General features: G+C 40.6%; 1 protein-coding gene across 1 annotated transcript in view; it reads right to left on the bottom strand.

Annotated features, from left to right (window-relative positions):
• The window catches only part of LOC138964116 (leucine-rich repeat-containing protein 74A-like), a 44,304-nt gene extending 31,870 nt beyond the window's left edge, over positions 1–12,434 (bottom strand). Inside the window, exons 1-3 of the mRNA XM_070336001.1 lie at positions 12,123–12,434; positions 6,131–6,563; positions 330–497 (exon numbers count right to left, since the gene is read on the bottom strand). Of these exons, the coding sequence (XP_070192102.1) occupies positions 330–497; positions 6,131–6,509 (547 nt within the window). The 5' untranslated portion in view covers positions 6,510–6,563; positions 12,123–12,434. The remainder of the gene's footprint in view (positions 1–329; positions 498–6,130; positions 6,564–12,122) is intronic.
• Between the last annotated feature and the right edge of the window lie 8,062 nt (positions 12,435–20,496).

Here is a 20,496-nt window from a genome sequence, read left to right on the forward strand (position 1 = left end):
TGTGTGTGTGTGTGTGTGTGTCAGTGTGTGTGTGTGTGTGTGTGCGGAGTGTGTGTATGTCACTGTGTGTGTGCTTGTGTGTGTGCCAGTGTGTGTGTGGTTGTGTGTCGTGTGTGTGTGTGTGTGCCATGTGTGTCGTGTGTGTGTGTGTGTGTGTGTATGTGTGTGTGTGTGTGTGTGTGTGTGTGTGTGTGTGTGTGTGTGTGCCTGTCTGCCCGTCTGTCTGTCTGTCTTTCTGTCTTTCTGGCTGTCTGTTGTGCTGCGTCTCTGCCTGCCTGCGTTTTCATTTCACATTGAAGACGGTAAAACCAAGAGTTTGAAAGTCTTACTTGTGGTTTGCTCTTTTGATTCGTTTTCTTCTAGGTCTGTGTCATATTCATCGGAGTCCTGAGGAGACCCTGCCACCCAGGTCTCAAAGGAAGGATGGCGTTTCCTGGGACCAACATGTTTGTTGTCTTCTGTTTGTTCTGCTGTGTGTGTGTCCTTTGTCGTTTCACCTGTAAAAGTCCATATTATATACGGACGATTCAAGACAGTACGGATGTAGAATTTTACAGTTTACCTGTAACTGATCCTTTCATGCAGGTTTGCTGCTGTGCCTTCGAGGTTATTAGGATTGCTAAAAAAAAAAAAACTGATACTTTACCAGATAGTAATGATTGAAAGGTTTGGCGTTAGTATGTGTCACTAGAACGATAAACCAAAAGTGTTAGTTACAAAGAGCACTGTGATTTGTTTTGTTTTGTTATCAACATGAAAAATGTCAAATTACCGATATAACTGTCTTCTTGTTAGGCGGCATAAAACCGCCCAACGTTTTCAGTATTTGATACTAGCTATACATAGCAAACGTTCGTCGGTGGTGGTTGACGTCGGTGACGTCAGTTTCCATTGCCTCTCAGTGAAGGAACCAATCGCTGCACAGGGCTATTAACTTGTAATCAAATTTACTGGTCAAGTTGCTTATTTAGTTTTGTAAATACATGAGCAAAATCCAAAGAGCTCAAATATATGACGAAATCAGTAAATTTTCTCAGGCGATGGTATGGATGGTAAACTCGACAAAGTGTCGATTGACCGTGGGCTCTACCGGGTTTTCCCGATCGCTCCTGAGATTCGCATAGGTCAAGGGGCGTACGCATGCGAATTCAGCGGAAGTGCTAAAACTAACCAAGAAATCCTGACGACAAAGACTGTCGTTAACCCGTAATTTGTAAAAATGTAAAACATTTTACAAATCACGGGGCGCGCCCCGCGATTTGTAAAATGTTTAAAGTCGCGCTACCCCAAAGTCAAGGGATCTATTAGATTTTTTTTTCATTACTTAAACAACAACAACAGCAAAAACCACAACAACAATAACAAACAACACAACGATAATTAACAAGAACAACAAAACAAAAAAAGAGAGAGAGAGAGAGGCAAAAAAGAAGGGTTGGAGCAACAACAACAACAAAAAAACAAAACAAGTCGCGAAAGGCGAAAATACAATATTTAGTCAAGTAGCTGTCGAACTCACAGAATGAAACTGAATGCAATGCCATTTTACTCGTAGCCTCGTCAGGCCACCGCTCATGGCAAAGGCAGTGAAATTGACAAGAAAAGCGGGGTAGTAGTTGCGCTAAGAAGGATAGCACGCTTTTCTGTACCTCTCTTTGTTTTAACTTTCTGAGCGTGTTTTTAATCCAAACATATCATATCTATATGTTTTTGGAATCAGGAACCGACAAGGAATAAGATGAAAGTGTTTTTAAATTGATTTGGACAATTTAATTTTGATAATAATTTTTATATATTTAATTTTCAGAGCTTGTTTTTAATCCGAATATAACATATTTATATGTTTTTGGAATCAGCAAATGATGGAGAATAAGATAAACGTAAATTTGGATCGTTTTATAAATTTTTATTTTTTTTTACAATTTTCTGATTTTTAATGACCAAAGTCATTAATTAATTTTTAAGCCACCAAGCTGAAATGCAATACCGAACCCCGGGCTTCGTCGAAGATTACTTGACCAAAATTTGAACCAATTTGGTTGAAAAATGAGGGCGTGACAGTGCCGCCTCAACTTTCACGAAAAGCCGGATATGACGTCATCAAAGACATTTATCAAAAAAATGAAAAAAAAGTTCGGGGATTTCATACCCAGGAACTCTCATGTCAAATTTCATAAAGATCGGTCCAGTAGTTTAGTCTGAATCGCTCTACACACACACACACACACACACACACACACACACACACACGCACGCACGCACACACGCACGCACATACACCACGACCCTCGTTTCGATTCCCCCTCGATGTTAAAATATTTAGTCAAAACTTGACTAAATATAAACAAGTCGCGTAAGGCGAAAATACAATATTTAGTCAAGTAGCTGCCATTTTTCAGCAAGACCGTATACTCGTAGCATCGTCAGTCCACCGCTCATGGCAAAGGCAGTGAAATTGACAAGAAGAGCGGGGTAGTAGTTGCGCTAAGAAGGATAGCACGCTTTTCTGTACCTCTCTTTGTTTTAACTTTCTGAGCGTGTTTTTAATCCAAACATATCATATCTATATGTTTTTGGAATCAGGAACCGACAAGGAATAAGATGAAAGTGTTTTTAAATTGATTTGGACAATTTAATTTTGATAATAATTTTTATATATTTAATTTTCAGAGCTTGTTTTTAATCCGAATATAACATATTTATATGTTTTTGGAATCAGCAAATGATGGAGAATAAGATAAACGTAAATTTGGATCGTTTTATAAATTTTTATTTTTTTTTACAATTTTCCGATTTTTAATGACCAAAGTCATTAATTAATTTTTAAGCCACCAAGCTGAAATGCAATACCGAACCCCGGGCTTCGTCGAAGATTACTTGACCAAAATTTGAACCAATTTGGTTGAAAAATGAGGGCGTGACAGTGCCGCCTCAACTTTCACGAAAAGCCGGATATGACGTCATCAAAGACATTTATCCAAAAAATGAAAAAAACGTTCGGGGATTTCATACCCAGGAACTCTCATGTCAAATTTCATAAAGATCGGTCCAGTAGTTTAGTCTGAATCGCTCTACACACACACACACACACACGCACGCACACACATACGCACATACACCACGACCCTCGTTTCGATTCCCCCTCGATGTTAAAATATTTAGTCAAAACTTGACTAAATATAACAAGTCGCGTAAGGCGAAAATACAATATTTAGTCAAGTAGCTGCCATTGTTCAGCAAGACCGTATACTCGTAGCATCGTCAGTCCACCGCTCATGGCAAAGGCAGTGAAATTGACAAGAAGAGCGGGGTAGTAGTTGCGCTAAGAAGGATAGCACGCTTTTCTGTACCTCTCTTTGTTTTAACTTTCTGAGCGTGTTTTTAATCCAAACATATCATATCTATATGTTTTTGGAATCAGGAACCGACAAGGAATAAGATGAAAGTGTTTTTAAATTGATTTGGACAATTTAATTTTGATAATAATTTTTATATATTTAATTTTCAGAGCTTGTTTTTAATCCGAATATAACATATTTATATGTTTTTGGAATCAGCAAATGATGGAGAATAAGATAAACGTAAATTTGGATCGTTTTATAAATTTTTATTTTTTTTTACAATTTTCAGATTTTTAATGACCAAAGTCATTAATTAATTTTTAAGCCACCAAGCTGAAATGCAATACCGAACCCCGGGCTTCGTCGAAGATTACTTGACCAAAATTTGAACCAATTTGGTTGAAAAATGAGGGCGTGACAGTGCCGCCTCAACTTTCACGAAAAGCCGGATATGACGTCATCAAAGACATTTATCAAAAAAATGAAAAAAAAGTTCGGGGATTTCATACCCAGGAACTCTCATGTCAAATTTCATAAAGATCGGTCCAGTAGTTTAGTCTGAATCGCTCTACACACACACACACACACACGCACGCACACACATACGCACATACACCACGACCCTCGTTTCGATTCCCCCTCGATGTTAAAATATTTAGTCAAAACTTGACTAAATATAAAAAACCACAAGTCTCGTGAAGCGATATAAAAACATTTAGTCAAGCTGTCGGCATCAAAGTAACAGATTAACACCAAAAAACAGTCATCGCCGAGACTATAATTATTAATATTGCTATTTCATATGTTACGTGGATTTCCATTGGTCAATTGGGCAAAACTGAGCTCAGTGCAAAAGTGATATCGACGACATTTCCGTCGATATCAGTTTTGATATCGACGACCTCTTTATTGCTTCCCCACTTCAAAAACAACAAGTCGCGTAAGGCGAAAATACAATATTTAGTCAAGTAGCTGCCATTTTTCAGCAAGACCGTATACTCGTAGCATCGTCAGTCCACCGCTCATGGCAAAGGCAGTGAAATTGACAAGAAGAGCGGGGTAGTAGTTGCGCTAAGAAGGATAGCACGCTTTTCTGTACCTCTCTTTGTTTTAACTTTCTGAGCGTGTTTTTAATCCAAACATATCATATCTATATGTTTTTGGAATCAGGAACCGACAAGGAATAAGATGAAAGTGTTTTTAAATTGATTTAGACAATTTAATTTTGATAATAATTTTTATATATTTAATTTTCAGAGCTTGTTTTTAATCCGAATATAACATATTTATATGTTTTTGGAATCAGCAAATGATGGAGAATAAGATAAACGTAAATTTGGATCGTTTTATAATTTTTTATTTTTTTTTACAATTTTCTGATTTTTAATGACCAAAGTCATTAATTAATTTTTAAGCCACCAAGCTGAAATGCAATACCGAACCCCGGGCTTCGTCGAAGATTACTTGACCAAAATTTGAACCAATTTGGTTGAAAAATGAGGGCGTGACAGTGCCGCCTCAACTTTCACGAAAAGCCGGATATGACGTCATCAAAGACATTTATCAAAAAAATGAAAAAAAAGTTCGGGGATTTCATACCCAGGAACTCTCATGTCAAATTTCACAAAGATCGGTCCAGTAGTTTAGTCTGAATCGCTCTACACACACACACACACACGCACGCACACACGCACACACGCACACACGCACGCACATACACCACGACCCTCGTTTCGATTCCCCCTCGATGTTAAAATATTTAGTCAAAACTTGACTAAATATAAAAACACCTAAATTTAAAAACAAACAAATATATATGAAAATGTAATGATCCCAGAATTTAGTTGAGCAAGTGACTAAAGACTTTTTGAAAGAAAAGACATTTGAAAATACTGAAAAGTACAAGAAAAGAGTGAACAAAAAGAAATAATAATCAGAGGGAGGGATATGGAACAGCCAAAACTGAGACAAATACTTTTGTAATTTCTTTACAGTAAATACAACATGTCCAGAGAATTAGCAATATATCTAACATTGACTGACTGTGTGATGATATCTTCTGCTATTGGTCTGTTTCGACAGAGCACATTTTTATAGTAAACATGACATATGTATATGTTTTTGAAATCAGGAGAAATTGTGGAATACGATGCAATCATTTTTGAATCTGTTAGTGAAAATTCGATTTTAATGACAACTTTAATGAGCAAACTAATTAACTAATTTTTACGCTGCCAAGCTGAAATTCAATCTCACAGTCCGGACTTTGTCGAAAATTACTTGACCAAAATTTTAATCAATTTGATTGAAAAATGAGGGCGTGCAACTTTCACAAAAAGCCGGATATGACGTCATCAAAGGCATTTATCGAAAAAATGAGAGAAAAAAAAAACGTCCGGGGATATCATACCCAGGAACTCTCATGTGAAATTTCATGAAGATCGGTTTAGTAGTTTTCTCTGAATCGCTCTACACACACACACACACACACACAAACACGCACATACATAATAATAATATGGGAGATTTATAGAGCGCTTTACGTTCTCTAACATACATACTTGTATACATACATACACACACACATACACCACGACCCTCGTCTCGATTCCCCGTCTATGTTAAAACATTTAGTAAAAAAAAAAAAAATTAAAAAAAAAAAGAAACATGCAGAGCTTTAAAAGAAACTGCAAGATCGATACCTGGTTATTTCACAGTGACCTTTGGGCAATAAGTGGTACTAATACTGTAGTAATACACTTCACTTTTCAATCGCTACACCCACTGACCATGAAGCTGTTTGGCGCTGACCAGAGTGACCACCTCCAGGTCTGCATAGTCTCCCCCTGACTCCACGCTGCTTCTCGCAGTCTTCGTGGAGGGGAAAGCGAGCACTCGCTGAACAGCCTCAACCTCCGCGTCCTTGTGGCGGCCCGAGGCTTTCATGTGCGATTTGCGGAGGTGCTGAGCGGGGCGGAGGACCTTCTGGGGGGACAGCTCTCCGCGCTGTCGAAGGTGTGCGCTCCATGGTCGGATGGTTTTGGACACGGGTGGGCGTGGGTGTTGCTGTTGTTGTGAGTCTTTGTCCACTACATGACGCGAGCCCGCTGCGGACTGTGGCCGTAGGAGAAGTGACATTTTCTTCTTAGAAAACCGTGGGTCCGGCATGGTGCTGAGGTGCAGCGAGACGTTGACAAGTGTGCTTGCCTGGGAGGGGCTTTGCTGTTTGAACCCAAATTAATGATAGTCGTAGGAACGTCACTTGATTGTGTGTGTGTGTGTGTGTCTGTGTGTGTGTGTGTGTGTGTCTGTCTGTCTGTCTGTCTCTCTCCCTCTCTCCGATTCTCTCCCTCCCTCTCTCTGTGTCTCCCTCTGTCTCTCTCTCTCCCTGTCCGTCTCTCTGTGTTTCTCTGTGTCTATCTGTGTCTGTCTCTGTCTGTTTGTCTGTCTGTATGTCTCTGTCTGTCTCTGTCTGTCTGTCTCTGTCTGTCCCTGTCTCTGTCTGTCTCTTTTTTACATTTAGTCAAGTTTTGACTAAATGTTTTAACATAGAGGGGGGAATCGAGACGAGGGTCGTGGTGTATGTGTGTCTGTCTGTCTGTCTGTCTGTCTGTGTGTGTGTGTAGAGCGATTCAGACTAAACTACTGGGCCGATCTTTATGAAATTTGACATGAGAGTTCCTGGGTATGATATCCCCGGACGTTTTTTTCATTTTTTCGATAAATACCTTTGATGACGTCATATCCGGCTTTTTGTAAAAGTTGAGGCGGCACTGTCACACCCTCATTTTTCAATCAAATTGATTGAAATGTTGGCAAAGCAATCTTCGACGAAGCCCGGGGTTTGGTATTGCATTTCAGCTTGGTGGCTTAAAAACTAATGAGTGAGTTTGGTCATTAAAAATCGGAAATTTGTAATTAAAATTATTTTTTTATTAAACGATCCAAAAACAATTTCATCTTATTCTTCATCATTTTCTGATTCCAAAAACATATACATATGTTATATTTGGATTAAAAACAAGCTCTGAAAATTAAAAATATAAAAATTATGATCAAAATTAAATTTCCGAAATCGTTTTAAAACTATTTCATCTTATTCCTTGTCGGTTCCTGATTCCAAAAACATATAGATATGATATGTTTGGATTAAAAACACGCTCAGAAAGTTAAAACGAATAGAGGTACAGTAAAGCGTGCTATGAAGCACAGCGCAATCGCTACCGCGCCAAACAGGCTCGTCACTTTCACTGCCTTTTGCACTAGCGGCGGACAACGTTCAGTTTCATTCTGTGAGTTCCACAGCTTGACTAAATGTAGTAATTTCGCCTTACGCGACTTGTTTTTCTTTTCTTTTTACATCAGTTTAGTCAAGTTTTGACTAAATGTTTTAACATAGAGGGGGAATCAAGACGAGGGTCATGGTGTGTGTGTGTGTGTGTGTGTGTGTGTGTGTGTGTGTGTGTGTGTGTGTGTGTGTGTGTGTGTGTGTGTGTGTGTGTGTGTGTGTCTGTGTGTGTCTGTCTGTGCGTGTGTGTGTGTAGAGCGATTCAGACCAAACTACTGGACCGACCTTTGTGAAATTTTACATGAGAGTTCCTGGGAATGATATCCCCGGACGTTTGTTTCATTCTTTCGATAAATACTTTTGATGACGTCATATCCGGCTTTTTGTAAAAGTTGAGGCGGCACTGTCACACCCTCATTTTTCAATCAAATTGATTGAAATTTTTGTAAAGCAATCTTCGACGAAGGCCGGACTTCGGTATTGCATTTCAGATTGGTGGCTTAAAAATTAATTAATGACTTTAGTCATTAAAAATCTGAAAATTGTAATTAAATTTTTTTTTTATAAAACGATCCAAATTTACGTTCATCTTATTCTACATCATTTTCCTGATTCCAAAAACATATAAATATGTTATATTTGGATTAAAAACAAGCTCTGAAAATTAAAAATATAAAAATTATGATCAAAATTAATTTTCCGAAATCGATTTAAAAACAATTTCATCTTATTCCTTGTCGGTTCCTGATTCCAAAAACATATAGATATGATATGTTTGGATTAAAAACACGCTCAGAAAGTTAAAACGAAGAGAGGTACAGAAAAGCGTGCTATGCAGCACAGCGAAACCACTACCGCGCTGAACAGGCTCGTCAGTTTCACTCCGTTTTGCACAAGCGGCGGACTACGGTCATTGTGAAAAAATGCAGTGCGTTCAGTTTCATTCTGTGAGTTCCACAGCTTGACTAAATGTAGTAATTTCGCCTTACGCGACTTGTTTCTTTTTACATTTAGTCAAGTTTTGACTAAATGTTTTAACATAGAGGGGGAATCGAGACGAGGGTCGTGGTGTATGTGTGTGTGTCTGTCTGTGCGTGTGTGTGTGTAGAGCGATTCAGACCAAACTACTGGACCGATCTTTATGAAATTTTACATGAGAGTTCCTGGGAATGATATCCCCGGACGTTTTTTTCATTTTTTCCGATAAATACTTTTGATGACGTCATATCCGGCTTTTTGTAAAAGTTGAGGCGGCACTGTCACACCCTCATTTTTCAATCAAATTGATTGAAATTTTTGTAAAGCAATCTTCGACGAAGGCCGGACTTCGGTATTGCATTTCAGCTTGGTGGCTTAAAAATTAATTAATGACTTTGGTCATTAAAAATCTGAAAATTGTAATAATATTTTTTATATAAAACGATCCAAATTTACGTTCATCTTATTCTACATCATTTCCTGATTCCAAAAACATGTAAATATGTTATATTTGGATCAAAGACAGACTCTGAAAATTAAAAATATAAAAATTATGATCAAAATTAAATTTCCGAAATCGATTTAAAAACAATTTCATCTTATTCCTTGTCGGTTCTTGATTCCAAAAACATATAGATATGATATGTTTGGATTAAAAACACGCTCAGAAAGTTAAAACGAAGAGAGGTACAGAAAAGCGTGCTATGCAGCACAGCGAAACCACTACCGCGCTGAACAGGCTCGTCAGTTTCACTCCGTTTTGCACAAGCGGCGGACTACGGTCATTGTGAAAAAATGCAGTGCGTTCAGTTTCATTCTGTGAGTTCCACAGCTAGACTAAATGTAGTAATTTCGCCTTACGCAACTTGTTTTCTTCTCTCTTCTCTTTTTCTTCTACCTCCTCTTCTTTTTCTTTTTCTTCTTTTTTTTTCTCTTTTTTTTTTCCTTCTCTTTCTCCTTTTCACTCTCATCTCTTCTTTCTACTCTTCTCCCTCTCTTTCTTTTTTTTTCTTTTCTCTCTTTCTCTTTTCTTTTTCTCTTCCTCTCTCTTGTTTATTTATTGTTTTATTTCATTCTCTTTTTGCTTGTCCCGACGCTTGTTCCTTCTCCCAGTATGCTCCCACGCCGCCCCGTCCCAGCACTCACTGCAACATCCACTCCTGAACTTCGTTCCGCCGCCAGACTTTGTCGAATCAATGAGCCCCCAGTGTGCACCCTCACTAATTTTACAGACACTCCAGGGAAGGATGTCAGGCCGCTGGGGTAGGCTACCCTCGGAAGATGACACTGCACTGCTGCTGAGTCACTTCGACGGTGTTCAGTATTGGTCCTGTTCCTGGCAAGGGACACAGGCACCGCTACCTACTAAGCCTTCTACTTACGACACTGACTGTTAAGTCGCGGAACCAGATTGAGTGAGCGTCTCCTCAGAGAGCAGACCGCCACTGCGTCCCTCCGTCGACCCCCCTGGAGCATCCCAGGCTGGTAGCAGAATATTCAGGGATGGCTGGAACAGGAACACTAGGACCAAGGTCACCATGAGAGCCCTGCAGAGCAGGAAGGGTCACAAGAATCGGGACAAGTTTTGTTTTTGTTTTTCGCGCTTTCTGAGTCAATCGCATTCGTGAAGTGAATGACACTCGGCTGTGTGATCCCAGCCTTCCCATTGGAACTTTAGCACTTCCACTCTGGGTAGGAGCCGATCGAAGCTCGAAAAACCCACGCACCCCTTATGGGATTCGAACCACGATCTCCCGGCCTGCAGTCCGATGCGCTAACCACTGCGCCACGGGGGCCGGTCTCTCTCTCTCTCTCTCTCTCTCTCTCTCTCTCTCTCTCTCTCTCTCTCTCTCTCTCTCTCTCTCTCTCTCTCTCTCAGTTTTTTGTTTTGTTGCGCGAAACATATTGGCACATACTGCCTGACTGAATATCGCCATTTCATTTTCTGACAAGAAAGGAGCTCCCTAGAATAAGGATCCACTGACCCAGACTCTTGAAACACACTGGACAGCGCCGAGAATAAATGCTTTTGAAATGACCATCTTTTTCTCGGACATTTAGTCTGGAGGAAGCTCACAATGGAATGTATATATGTACACCACGTTTTCTTTAGTTCAAAGTCCACGAAACGTGATGTGCACACATTCCTTGCACACGGCACATTTTTCAGCAGGTACAACGTAGAATATTTAAGCTGTTTGGAATTGACAGCCGGATTGAAAAATGGTTGTTAGTTTTCCATCTCCTCAGTGATAGCAGTGTTACGGTACAATGTGTGCCATGTCCCCTTCGGACTGAAACCGGAATGATGAATGTCTAGGTGCACTGTGAAACTACATGTACTAGTGATTGAAGGGTTTCGGCGTCTTGCTTGACGGGTTCCCAAACCGCCCTGTAAAATCTTGAAATACCAAAAGGATAACCACATGACTGTTTCATGTTAATAAATGGTGAATGCAAGTGGTAACATGACAATAAAACATGGTTTTTTTCTTAAGTTAAAAGAAGTCGCGTAAAGCGAAACTAATACATTTAGTCAATCTGTCGACTAATGAAACTGAACGCACTGCATAATTTCACCCAGACTTCACCGATTCCCCGCGGTCGAGAAAGCGCTGACACATTGTATGAATACATCTCTTAATTAGTCCGTGTAAATCGGGTTGGCCGGCTGTCGATCACTTGAATTCACAGAAGCTATAGCGCAGTAGCGCTTGTGCTGAACAGAAAAGCGCATTTTCTGTATTTGACCAAAATTTCAATCAATTTGATCGAAAAATGAGTGCGTGACAGTGCCGCCTCAACTTTCAATAAAAGCCGAATATGAAGTCGTCAAAGACATTTGTCGAAAAAATGGAGAGAGAAAACAAAAGAACGTCTGGGGTATCATCTGGAAGAATTTGTATGCAAAGTTTCATGACGATCTGCCCAGTAGTTTTCTGGGAATCACTTTACACACACACACACACACACAAACACACACACACACACACACACACACACACGCACGCACACTCACAAACCTCCACCATCACCCTCGTCGCGATTCCGAGTCTATGTTAAAACATTTTGTTAAAAAACTTGACTCAATGTAAAGACACATGAAAAAACAGAAGAGATACACCTGGGAAAACCCTCCACAATGGCTAACATTTTTTCGAAACAACAACAACAACTACCACCATTACCACAACAACAACCACAACAGCAACAGCAACAACAACAACACATGGTTAACACTCTATATACAGTATTTCTGAGTCACACCGTCATAGTTGGCGACGCTTGTCTTTTGGACACCAAGCAGTAGTGCACAAAACAGAATGCTTACCGTGAAATATGCCTGTGTTCACCAAATACCTATACCTATTCACTAATTCAGTTCTTTAGCATTCCAAAAGCTGGCACACTAGTAGAGAGTATTCTGGGCAAGCAGGAACAATAATAATTTTTTAAAAACTTGACTGAATAAACACGTGTCTTTGGGGGCAACTGTTCACATGTGAAATACTTACTCAGAATGTTGAGCCGTTTGCCGCTGCTTTCTGCTTCACCGGGCCTCAGAAAAGAAACTCCATGTAAAACGAACACCAACACTGAAAACAGTAAGGACTTGTAACCTTGTTAAGCCATTGAGCACCAAACAGAATATAAGCCGCCGTTTCACTTTATTGCTTTTGAAGAAGTCACGGGCTCACAAAGCAGGTCATCTCCGAGGAAACAATCAATAAACGACATTGAAACGACACACCTAGGCTAGTTACAAGTGCCACTCACGAGGTAGACTAATTGTTATTCAAGGACCTATGGGCGTATTGTTTGGACTAGCGAGGGATTTGTCAGCGTGTACATGCACAAAGAGCTATCGGCACCAGCGCGATTAGCGAGCGGTGAGTACTGGGCAGTCGTGCGTTTCTCTTATACCCCCATTCCACACAACCGTTCTAGGTCCCGTTCCCGTATCGACCAAGGAACGGTGCGGGCACGGGAGGGATCGGGAGGAAACCGCAATGGAACGTAAATGATCGTTAACGGAACTGCTTTGAACGGTAGGGTCGGTAGGGTCGGTTGAGTTTGGGCTGCATGTTCAAAATGTTAGCCGTTCCCCTCCCGATCAGAATGAACGGTAATGGAACCTTAACCCATCGGTAACGGAACGCTTGGATCGTTAAAGGAAGTTAAAACAACAGTAACGCAACGGTAGCGCTCCGAGGCTCTCACACACTGAGTTGCATACCTGTTAACCTGTGATTTGTAAAAATGTAAAAATATTTTACAAATCACGTCGAACCTAAAACCGCGATTTGTAAAAATGGAAAAATGGAAAAATATCGCATTCCACAAAGTAATGCATGCCTTTTATTATTATTATTTTTCTTGTTTAGAGCCTCTACGCTGAGTGGTGGGGGTGGTTTTAGTTCCACATCCCATTTTGGTGCAATCCCATTTTGCCGCCGTCCCATTTTTTGCCCCATCCCATTTTCGCGACATTTCACAAGCCAAACGTCATTTTACTAACATGTCATAACAATAGCGCGACATCCCATTTTGACACCATATCCCATTTGGCCGCCATGCCGTTTCACCGCATTCCATTTCGCCCCCATCCCATTGTCGCGACATTTCACAAGCCAAGCGTCATTTTACTACCGTGTCATAACAATTGCGCGACATCCCATTTTGACACCATCCCATTTGGCCGCCATCCCATTTTTACATTTAGTCAAGTTTTGACTAAATGTTTTAACGTAGAGGGGGGAATCGAGACGAGGGTCGTGGTGTATGTGCGTGTGTGTGTCTGTCTGTGTGTGTGTGTGTGTGTAGAGCGATTCAGACTAAACTACTGGACCGATCTTTATGAAATTTGACATGAGAGTTCCTGGGTATGAAATCCCCGAATGTTTTTTTCATTTTTTTGATAAATGTCTTTGATGACGTCATATCCGGCTTTTCGTGAAAGTTGAGGCGGCACTGTCACGCCCTCATTTTTCAACCAAATTGGTTTAAATTTTGGTCAAGTAATCTTCGACGAAGCCCGGACTTCGGTATTGCATTTCAGCTTGGTGGCTTACAAATTAATTAATGACTTTGGTCATTAAAAATCTGAAAATTGTAAAAAAAAATAAAAATGTATAAAACGATCCAAATTTACGTTCATCTTATTCTCCATCATTTTCTGATTCCAAAAACATATAAATATGTTATATTTGGATTAAAAACAAGCTCTAAAAATTAAATATATAAAAATTATTATCAAAATTAAATTGTCGAAATCAATTTAAAAACACTTTCATCTTATTCCTTGTCGGTTCCTGATTCCAAAAACATATAGATATGATATGTTTGGATTAAAAACACGCTCAGAAAGTTAAAACAAAGAGAGGTACAGAAAAGCGTGCTATCCTTCTTAGTGCAACTACTACCCCGCTCTTCTTGTCAATTTCACTGCCTTTGCCATGAGCGGTGGACTGACGATGCTACGAGTATACGGTCTTGCTGAAAAATCAATCAATCAATCAATCAATGAGGCTTATATCGCGCATATTCCGTGGGTACAGTTCTAGGCGCTCTGCAGTGATGCCGTGTGAGATGAAATTTTATACGGCCAGTAGATTTCAGCCATTTCGGCGCATATTTACCTTTCGCGGCCTATTATTCCAAGTCACACGGGTATAGGTAGACAATTATTAACTGTGCCTAAGCAATTTTGCTAGGAAAGACCCTTTTGTCAATCGTGGGATCTTTAACGTGCACACCCACGTACCGAAGAGAGTCTGCAAATGTATAAAACGATCCAAAGTTGACTCTGAAATAAATTTCTGCCGAACCTGGGATCGAACTCACGCTGACAGCGGCCAACTGAATACAAATCAAGCGCGCTACCAACTGAGCTATATCCCCGCCATATAAAAATGGCATTGCGTTCAGTTTCATTCTGTGAGTTCGACAGCTACTTGACTAAATGTTGTATTTTCGCCTTACGCGACTTTTTTACATTTAGTCAAGTTTTGACTAAATGTTTTAACATAGAGGGGGGAATCGAGACGAGGGTCGTGGTGTGTGTGTGTGTGTGTGTGTGTGTGGTGTGTGTGTGTGTGTGTGTGTGTCTGTGTCTGTGTCTGTGTCTGTGTGTGTGTAGAGCGATTCAGACTAAACTACTGGGCCGATCTTTATGAAATTTGACATGAGGGTTCCTGGGTATGATATCCTTAGACGTTTTTTATATTTAGTCAAGTTTTGACTAAATATTTTAACATCGAGGGGGAATCGAAACGAGGGTCGTGGTGTATGTGCGTGTGTGCGTGTGTGCGTGTGTGCGTGTGTGTGTGTGTGTGTGTGTGTGTGTAGAGCGATTCAGACTAAACTACTGGACCGATCTTTATGAAATTTGACATGAGAGTTCCTGGGTATGAAATCCCCGAACGTTTTTTTTCATTTTTTTGATAAATGTCTTTGATGACGTCATATCCGGCTTTTCGTGAAAGTTGAGGCGGCACTGTCACGCCCTCATTTTTCAACCAAATTGGTTGAAATTTTGGTCAAGTAATCTTCGACGAAGCCCGGACTTCGGTATTGCATTTCAGCTTGGTGGCTTAAAAATTAATTAATGACTTTGGTCATTAAAAATCTGAAAATTGTAAAAAAAAATAAAAATTTATAAAACGATCCAAATTTACGTTTATCTTATTCTCCATCATTTGCTGATTCCAAAAACATATAAATATGTTATATTCGTATTAAAAACAAGCTCTGAAAATTAAATATATAAAAATTATTATCAAAATTAAATTGTCCAAATCAATTTAAAAACACTTTCATCTTATTCCTGGTCAGTTCCTGATTCCAAAAACATATACATATGATATGTTTGGATTAAAAACACGCTCAGAAAGTTAAAACAAAGAGAGGTACAGAAAAGCGTGCTATCCTTCTTAGCGCAACTACTACCCCGCTCTTCTTGTCAATTTCACTGCCTTTGCCATGAGCGCTGGACTGACGATGCTACGAGTATACGGTCTTGCTGAAAAATGGCAGCTACTTGACTAAATATTGTATTTTCGCCTTACGCGACTTGTTTAATATTTGGATCGACGGCGTGAGGATGTTCTCAAGCGGTGAGAGTTTAATTAAACGAAAGGGTGTTTGCAGCCCACTAAGCTTATGCACGCCGTAGACGGTGGCTGCATGGGGAATTGCCTCCGCACTAACTTACACTGCTGAAGAGCAACACGCAGGGTGAGTTTCTGCACAAAATCGTCTCTGTTTTCTCCAAAATGACATATCATCACAATACTGGCGTTTGTACTTCGACCTAAGGTGTTATAGCATCCCATCATCGATTTTCTTCTTTTCTTCGATGCATTTGTTAACGTTGAGCTTCGATTATTTATGCGTAAATTCTGACTTCCCACAGTTATTACGGAAAATCAAGGTTAATATCAATCAAACTGCAGTCTATTGGAATATCATTATTGTTTATTAGTTGACATGTGGTCCAAGTTGTGTCATCCAAAGTCACGCGGTTGGAGCGTAATTCTTGAATCTGTACCACGACTGATCGATTTTGCGGCGGCCCACCTACGCAAAGGGTGGCTGCATGCCAATGCACTATTTGCGCAAATGATACTGTGAACAGCGCATCCAGTAATAACTAATATGATAATATAATAGTCCTCGGGCAGCGAAGCTGAAGGTATCCATCGACTTGAGAAATTTTCATACCGATAATACATGATAAAGAAGGATTCTTTGTGCCCGGCTACGGGCTACAGTTGAAGATGGAAGTTCACCAAAAATTGGGACCATACTAACAAAAATACGGTGGGTGCAATAGGCTCCCCCATTTTTTGAGCAAACGCCACCCAAGGCCGCTTTGGACGGGTAGAAATTCTGTAGTTTCCAAGTCTATTTGTGTGTGGTTATCCAAGACTATGGATAAAGCTCGCGTAAGAAGATTGCGTCACGGTCAAAAGTCTTTGACGTCAATTAATGCATCATGACGTCATGCCTCCCTGTAGTCTTTTTCTCTCGCGCGGTGTGTGTGTGTGTGTGTGTGTGTGTGTGTGTGTGTGTGTGTGTGTGTGTTCATTTTGTGCACATGTGTTAGTGTTAGTGCGTGTGTGTGTGTGTGTGTATGTGTGTGTGTGTGTGTGTGTGCGCGTGCATGAGTCTGTACTCGTGTGTGTGTGTGTGTGTGTGTGTGTGTGTGAGTGTGTGAAAGACTGAGAGAGGGGGAGAAAGAGTGTGTGTGTGTGAATGTGTGTGTGCTTGAGTGTGTGTGTATGTTTGTGTGTGTTTGTGTGTGTATGAGTGTGTATATGTGTTTGTTTGTAAAGGTGTGTGTGTCCGTCTGTCTATGTGCGTATTTGTTTGTTTGTTTGCTTAACGCCCAGCCGACCACGAAGGGCCATAATTATCAGGGCGGTGCTGCTTTGAGATATAACGTGCGCCACACACAAGGCAGAAGTCGCAGCACAGGCTTCATGTCTCACCCAGTCACATTATTCTGACACCGGATCAACCAGTGCTAGCATGCACTAACCCCATAATGCCAGACGCCAGGCGGAGCAGCCACTAGATTGCCAATTTTAAAGTCTTTTAGGTATGACCCGGCCTGGGTTCTAACCCACGACCTCCCGATCACGGGGCGGACGCCTTACCACTAGGCCAACCGTGTATGTGCGTATGAGTGTGTTTTGTGTGTATGAGATTTGTGTGAGTCAATGTGTGTGTGTGTGTGTGTGTCTGTCTGTGTGTGTCTGTGGGTGTGTGCGTGCGTAGGGGAAGGGCTCCTAATATGGACCGGCTCCTAATATGGACCACCTCCTGTTCTGACAAACTAACGGCGCTAGAGCGCTCAAAAAAGTTGTATTCGCTGTATTCACCCTCTCTGGATTACTTGCACATGTCAAAACAGTTGCAGAAACACAAATCTCAAAACCGTTAGGCTTTTTCTCTTTTTTTCACTTTTGGCAGCGTTCACTCTAAATTTGCCGCCTAAAACGGACTCGTTTCTGTCCACAGCCAAAGCTTTTATCACACAAAAATTGCTATATATGACAGCTAAGACCGTATTTGTTACATTTTAGCAGTGTTGACCCCGGGTTTCTACTGCAAACAAAAAATAATAGCAAATCTCAAAGTATGTGCGAGTCCCCTAATATGGACCACCTTCGACAAATCGAAGAAAACAAAAGCTAAAGGCTATTTTCATTAATTCATTAAGAAGCTTGCTGGAAATAACCTATAACTAGCCCTCGAGATTTAAAAAATATATAACAAAAAGTCTTCTTTTCGTGGAAGTTGATAATTTCACTTATTTTCACTCTGTTTTTGCTAAGCTTCTTTAGTTTCCTGGTGTGCTTCCAATAATGCTCTCATCAACCCGAAACAGCTAAATCTAAAGCATATTTTAATTAGTCGGACTTGTACACTAAGTTGTATCATGTTATTTTGAAGTATAGGAGGCTTTTTACGGTGATTCGTGAAGGCCGCTTCACTGGTCCATATTAGGCGCCCAGGCTCCTAATATGGACCATTTGTGATTTTTTCTGTATTTAATTTTTGCTGAATGTCTATCAAAGCTATTTCACTCTAATTAGGCCTAACGGTTAACCTAAGAGAGAAGGACCACCAAACACAAAATGAAACTTCTTCGCAAGAAAACAAGCTAGTTATCAACATGAAACAAAAAGTGGTCCATATTAGGAGCCTTTCCCCTACATGCGTCTGTATGTGTGTGCGTATGTACATGTGTGTGTGTGTGTGTGTGTGTGTGTGTGTGGGTGGGTGTGTGTCTGTTTGTATAAGAGAGAAAGAGAAAGAGAGAGAGAGAGAGAGAGAGAGAGAGTGGGTGGGTGGGTGTGTGTTTGTGCGTGTGCGTAAGTGTATGTGTGTGTGTATGTGTGTTTGTTTGTAAAGGTGTGTATGTCCGTCTGTCTATATGTGCGTATGGGGGTGTGTTTTGTGTGTATGAAGTGTGTGTGAGAGAGTGAGTGAGTGAGTGTGTATGTGTGTACGTGTGTAACTTGGGGTATGTGTGTGTGTGTGTGTGTGTGTGTGTGTGTGTGTGTGTTCGTGTGTGTGTGTGTTTGAGAGAGAGAGAGAGAGAGAGAGAGAGAGAGAGAGAGAGAGAGAGAGAGAGAGAGAGAGAGAGAGAGAGAGAGAGGTTTGTCTTTCGCTGGGGTATGCAGTGCCTTGGCGTTGCACATCTACTTAATTAATATTATGCTTGTATTTGTATGTTTTGGGAATTGGGAGACGAATATATTTTGCTTCTTATGATTATAGAATTAGTTTAACAGTTCGGGAAATATATGGCAATTTATGCCTGTTCCATATGACCTCAGGGGCGTAGCAGAACTGTCAAAGAAGGTTCGCCGGAAAACAAATAAAAGCCACAAATTCGTTGCATACCTGTCAAAAGTGGTCGGGTAGAAAAAAATCACAGGCACTACACCGCTGAGGCTTATTCGTCTCGTGTGTGGTACAGGAATTAATCTCTCTCTCTCTCTCTCTCTCTCTCTCTCTCTCTCTCTCTCTCTCTCTCTCTCTCTCTCTCTCTCTCTCTCTCTCTCTCTCTCTCTCTCTCTCTCTCTCTGTCTTTCTCTCTCTCTCGCTCTCCTTCTTTTCGTGTTTTCTTTGGTGCCCAAAAGTGGTCCGGCGGTCGCAGGACCTGCCGGACCGTGTGCTACGCCCCTGTAAGTATATATTACATTTTGTTATTCATTTTATTTAATAATTTTATAATGTTTATTTAATAAGTTTATGCTTGTTTCTCACCAACGAACAGAGTGAGCTATAGACAAGTGACTAAAGTCAGCTGGAAAAACTAATCCATAATACCCACCTTTCCCAAAAATTTCCGAAGATGAGAATATGGACGGATTTCCGCGGATTTCTTTATTTATGTATTACTTGGGATAAAAAATAGGTTACAGTCATAAACGCTGTCTTGTCTTATGTTTACACAGGCAGGCAACAGTCACGAACAGAGCCCTAACTATAATATACCATTTTATTATTTGTAGTACTCGCATAGGTGGGCAGCCAGAAAGTGCGTAGGCATGCAGCCGTAAGCAAAGATACATTGCGTAGGTGGGCAGCCGCAAAATCGATCAGTCGTGGTACAGATTCAAGAATTACGCTCCAACCGCGTGACTTTGGATGACACAACTTGGACCACATGTCAACTAATAAACAATAATGATATTCCAATAGACTGCAGTTTGATTGATAACCTTGATTTTCCGTAATAACTGTGGGAAGTCAGAATTTACGCAAACTTTGCAAGAAAAGCATAAATAATCGAAGCTCAACGTTAACAAATGCATCGAAGAAAAGAAGAAAATCGATGATGGGATGCTATAACACCTTAGGTCGAAGTACAAACGCCAGTAATGTGATGATATGTCATTTTGGAGAAAACAGAGACGATTTTGTCGTGCAGAAACTCACCCGGCGTCGTGAAAGTTAGTGCGGAGGCAATTCCCCAATGCAGCCACCGTCTACGGCGTGTTATGTGTAAAAGCCTGACAGTGTCTGTGATGGTTTACCGGAAGCTGAGTGTGCCCGGCTTTAATCTCTGGTTTACGCGGCGTGTTGTAGTGATGTGTTTCTATTTGACTTAATTGTAACGCGTCTCAGTTTCCGATATGGCTAGAAATAGCATATTCATCAGAGTACGATCACTCCGGCTTCTGATGCCATTTTTCAAGTTAACATTGGGGTAATTGTACGTTTCAGTGCAGATCTGTTTTCATTTCTTGATGATATGTGATTGTGTCATTTTTGGTTGAAATCGACCGGATGCTCCAGGAAATATCTTCATGCGAATTGGGAAATTGATGTGATTATAGCCAACGAAACCATATGCCGTCATGTCAGTAC

The sequence above is a fragment of the Littorina saxatilis genome, linkage group LG4 (genome assembly GCF_037325665.1).
Source record: "Littorina saxatilis isolate snail1 linkage group LG4, US_GU_Lsax_2.0, whole genome shotgun sequence".
NCBI lineage: Eukaryota > Metazoa > Mollusca > Gastropoda > Littorinimorpha > Littorinidae > Littorina > Littorina saxatilis.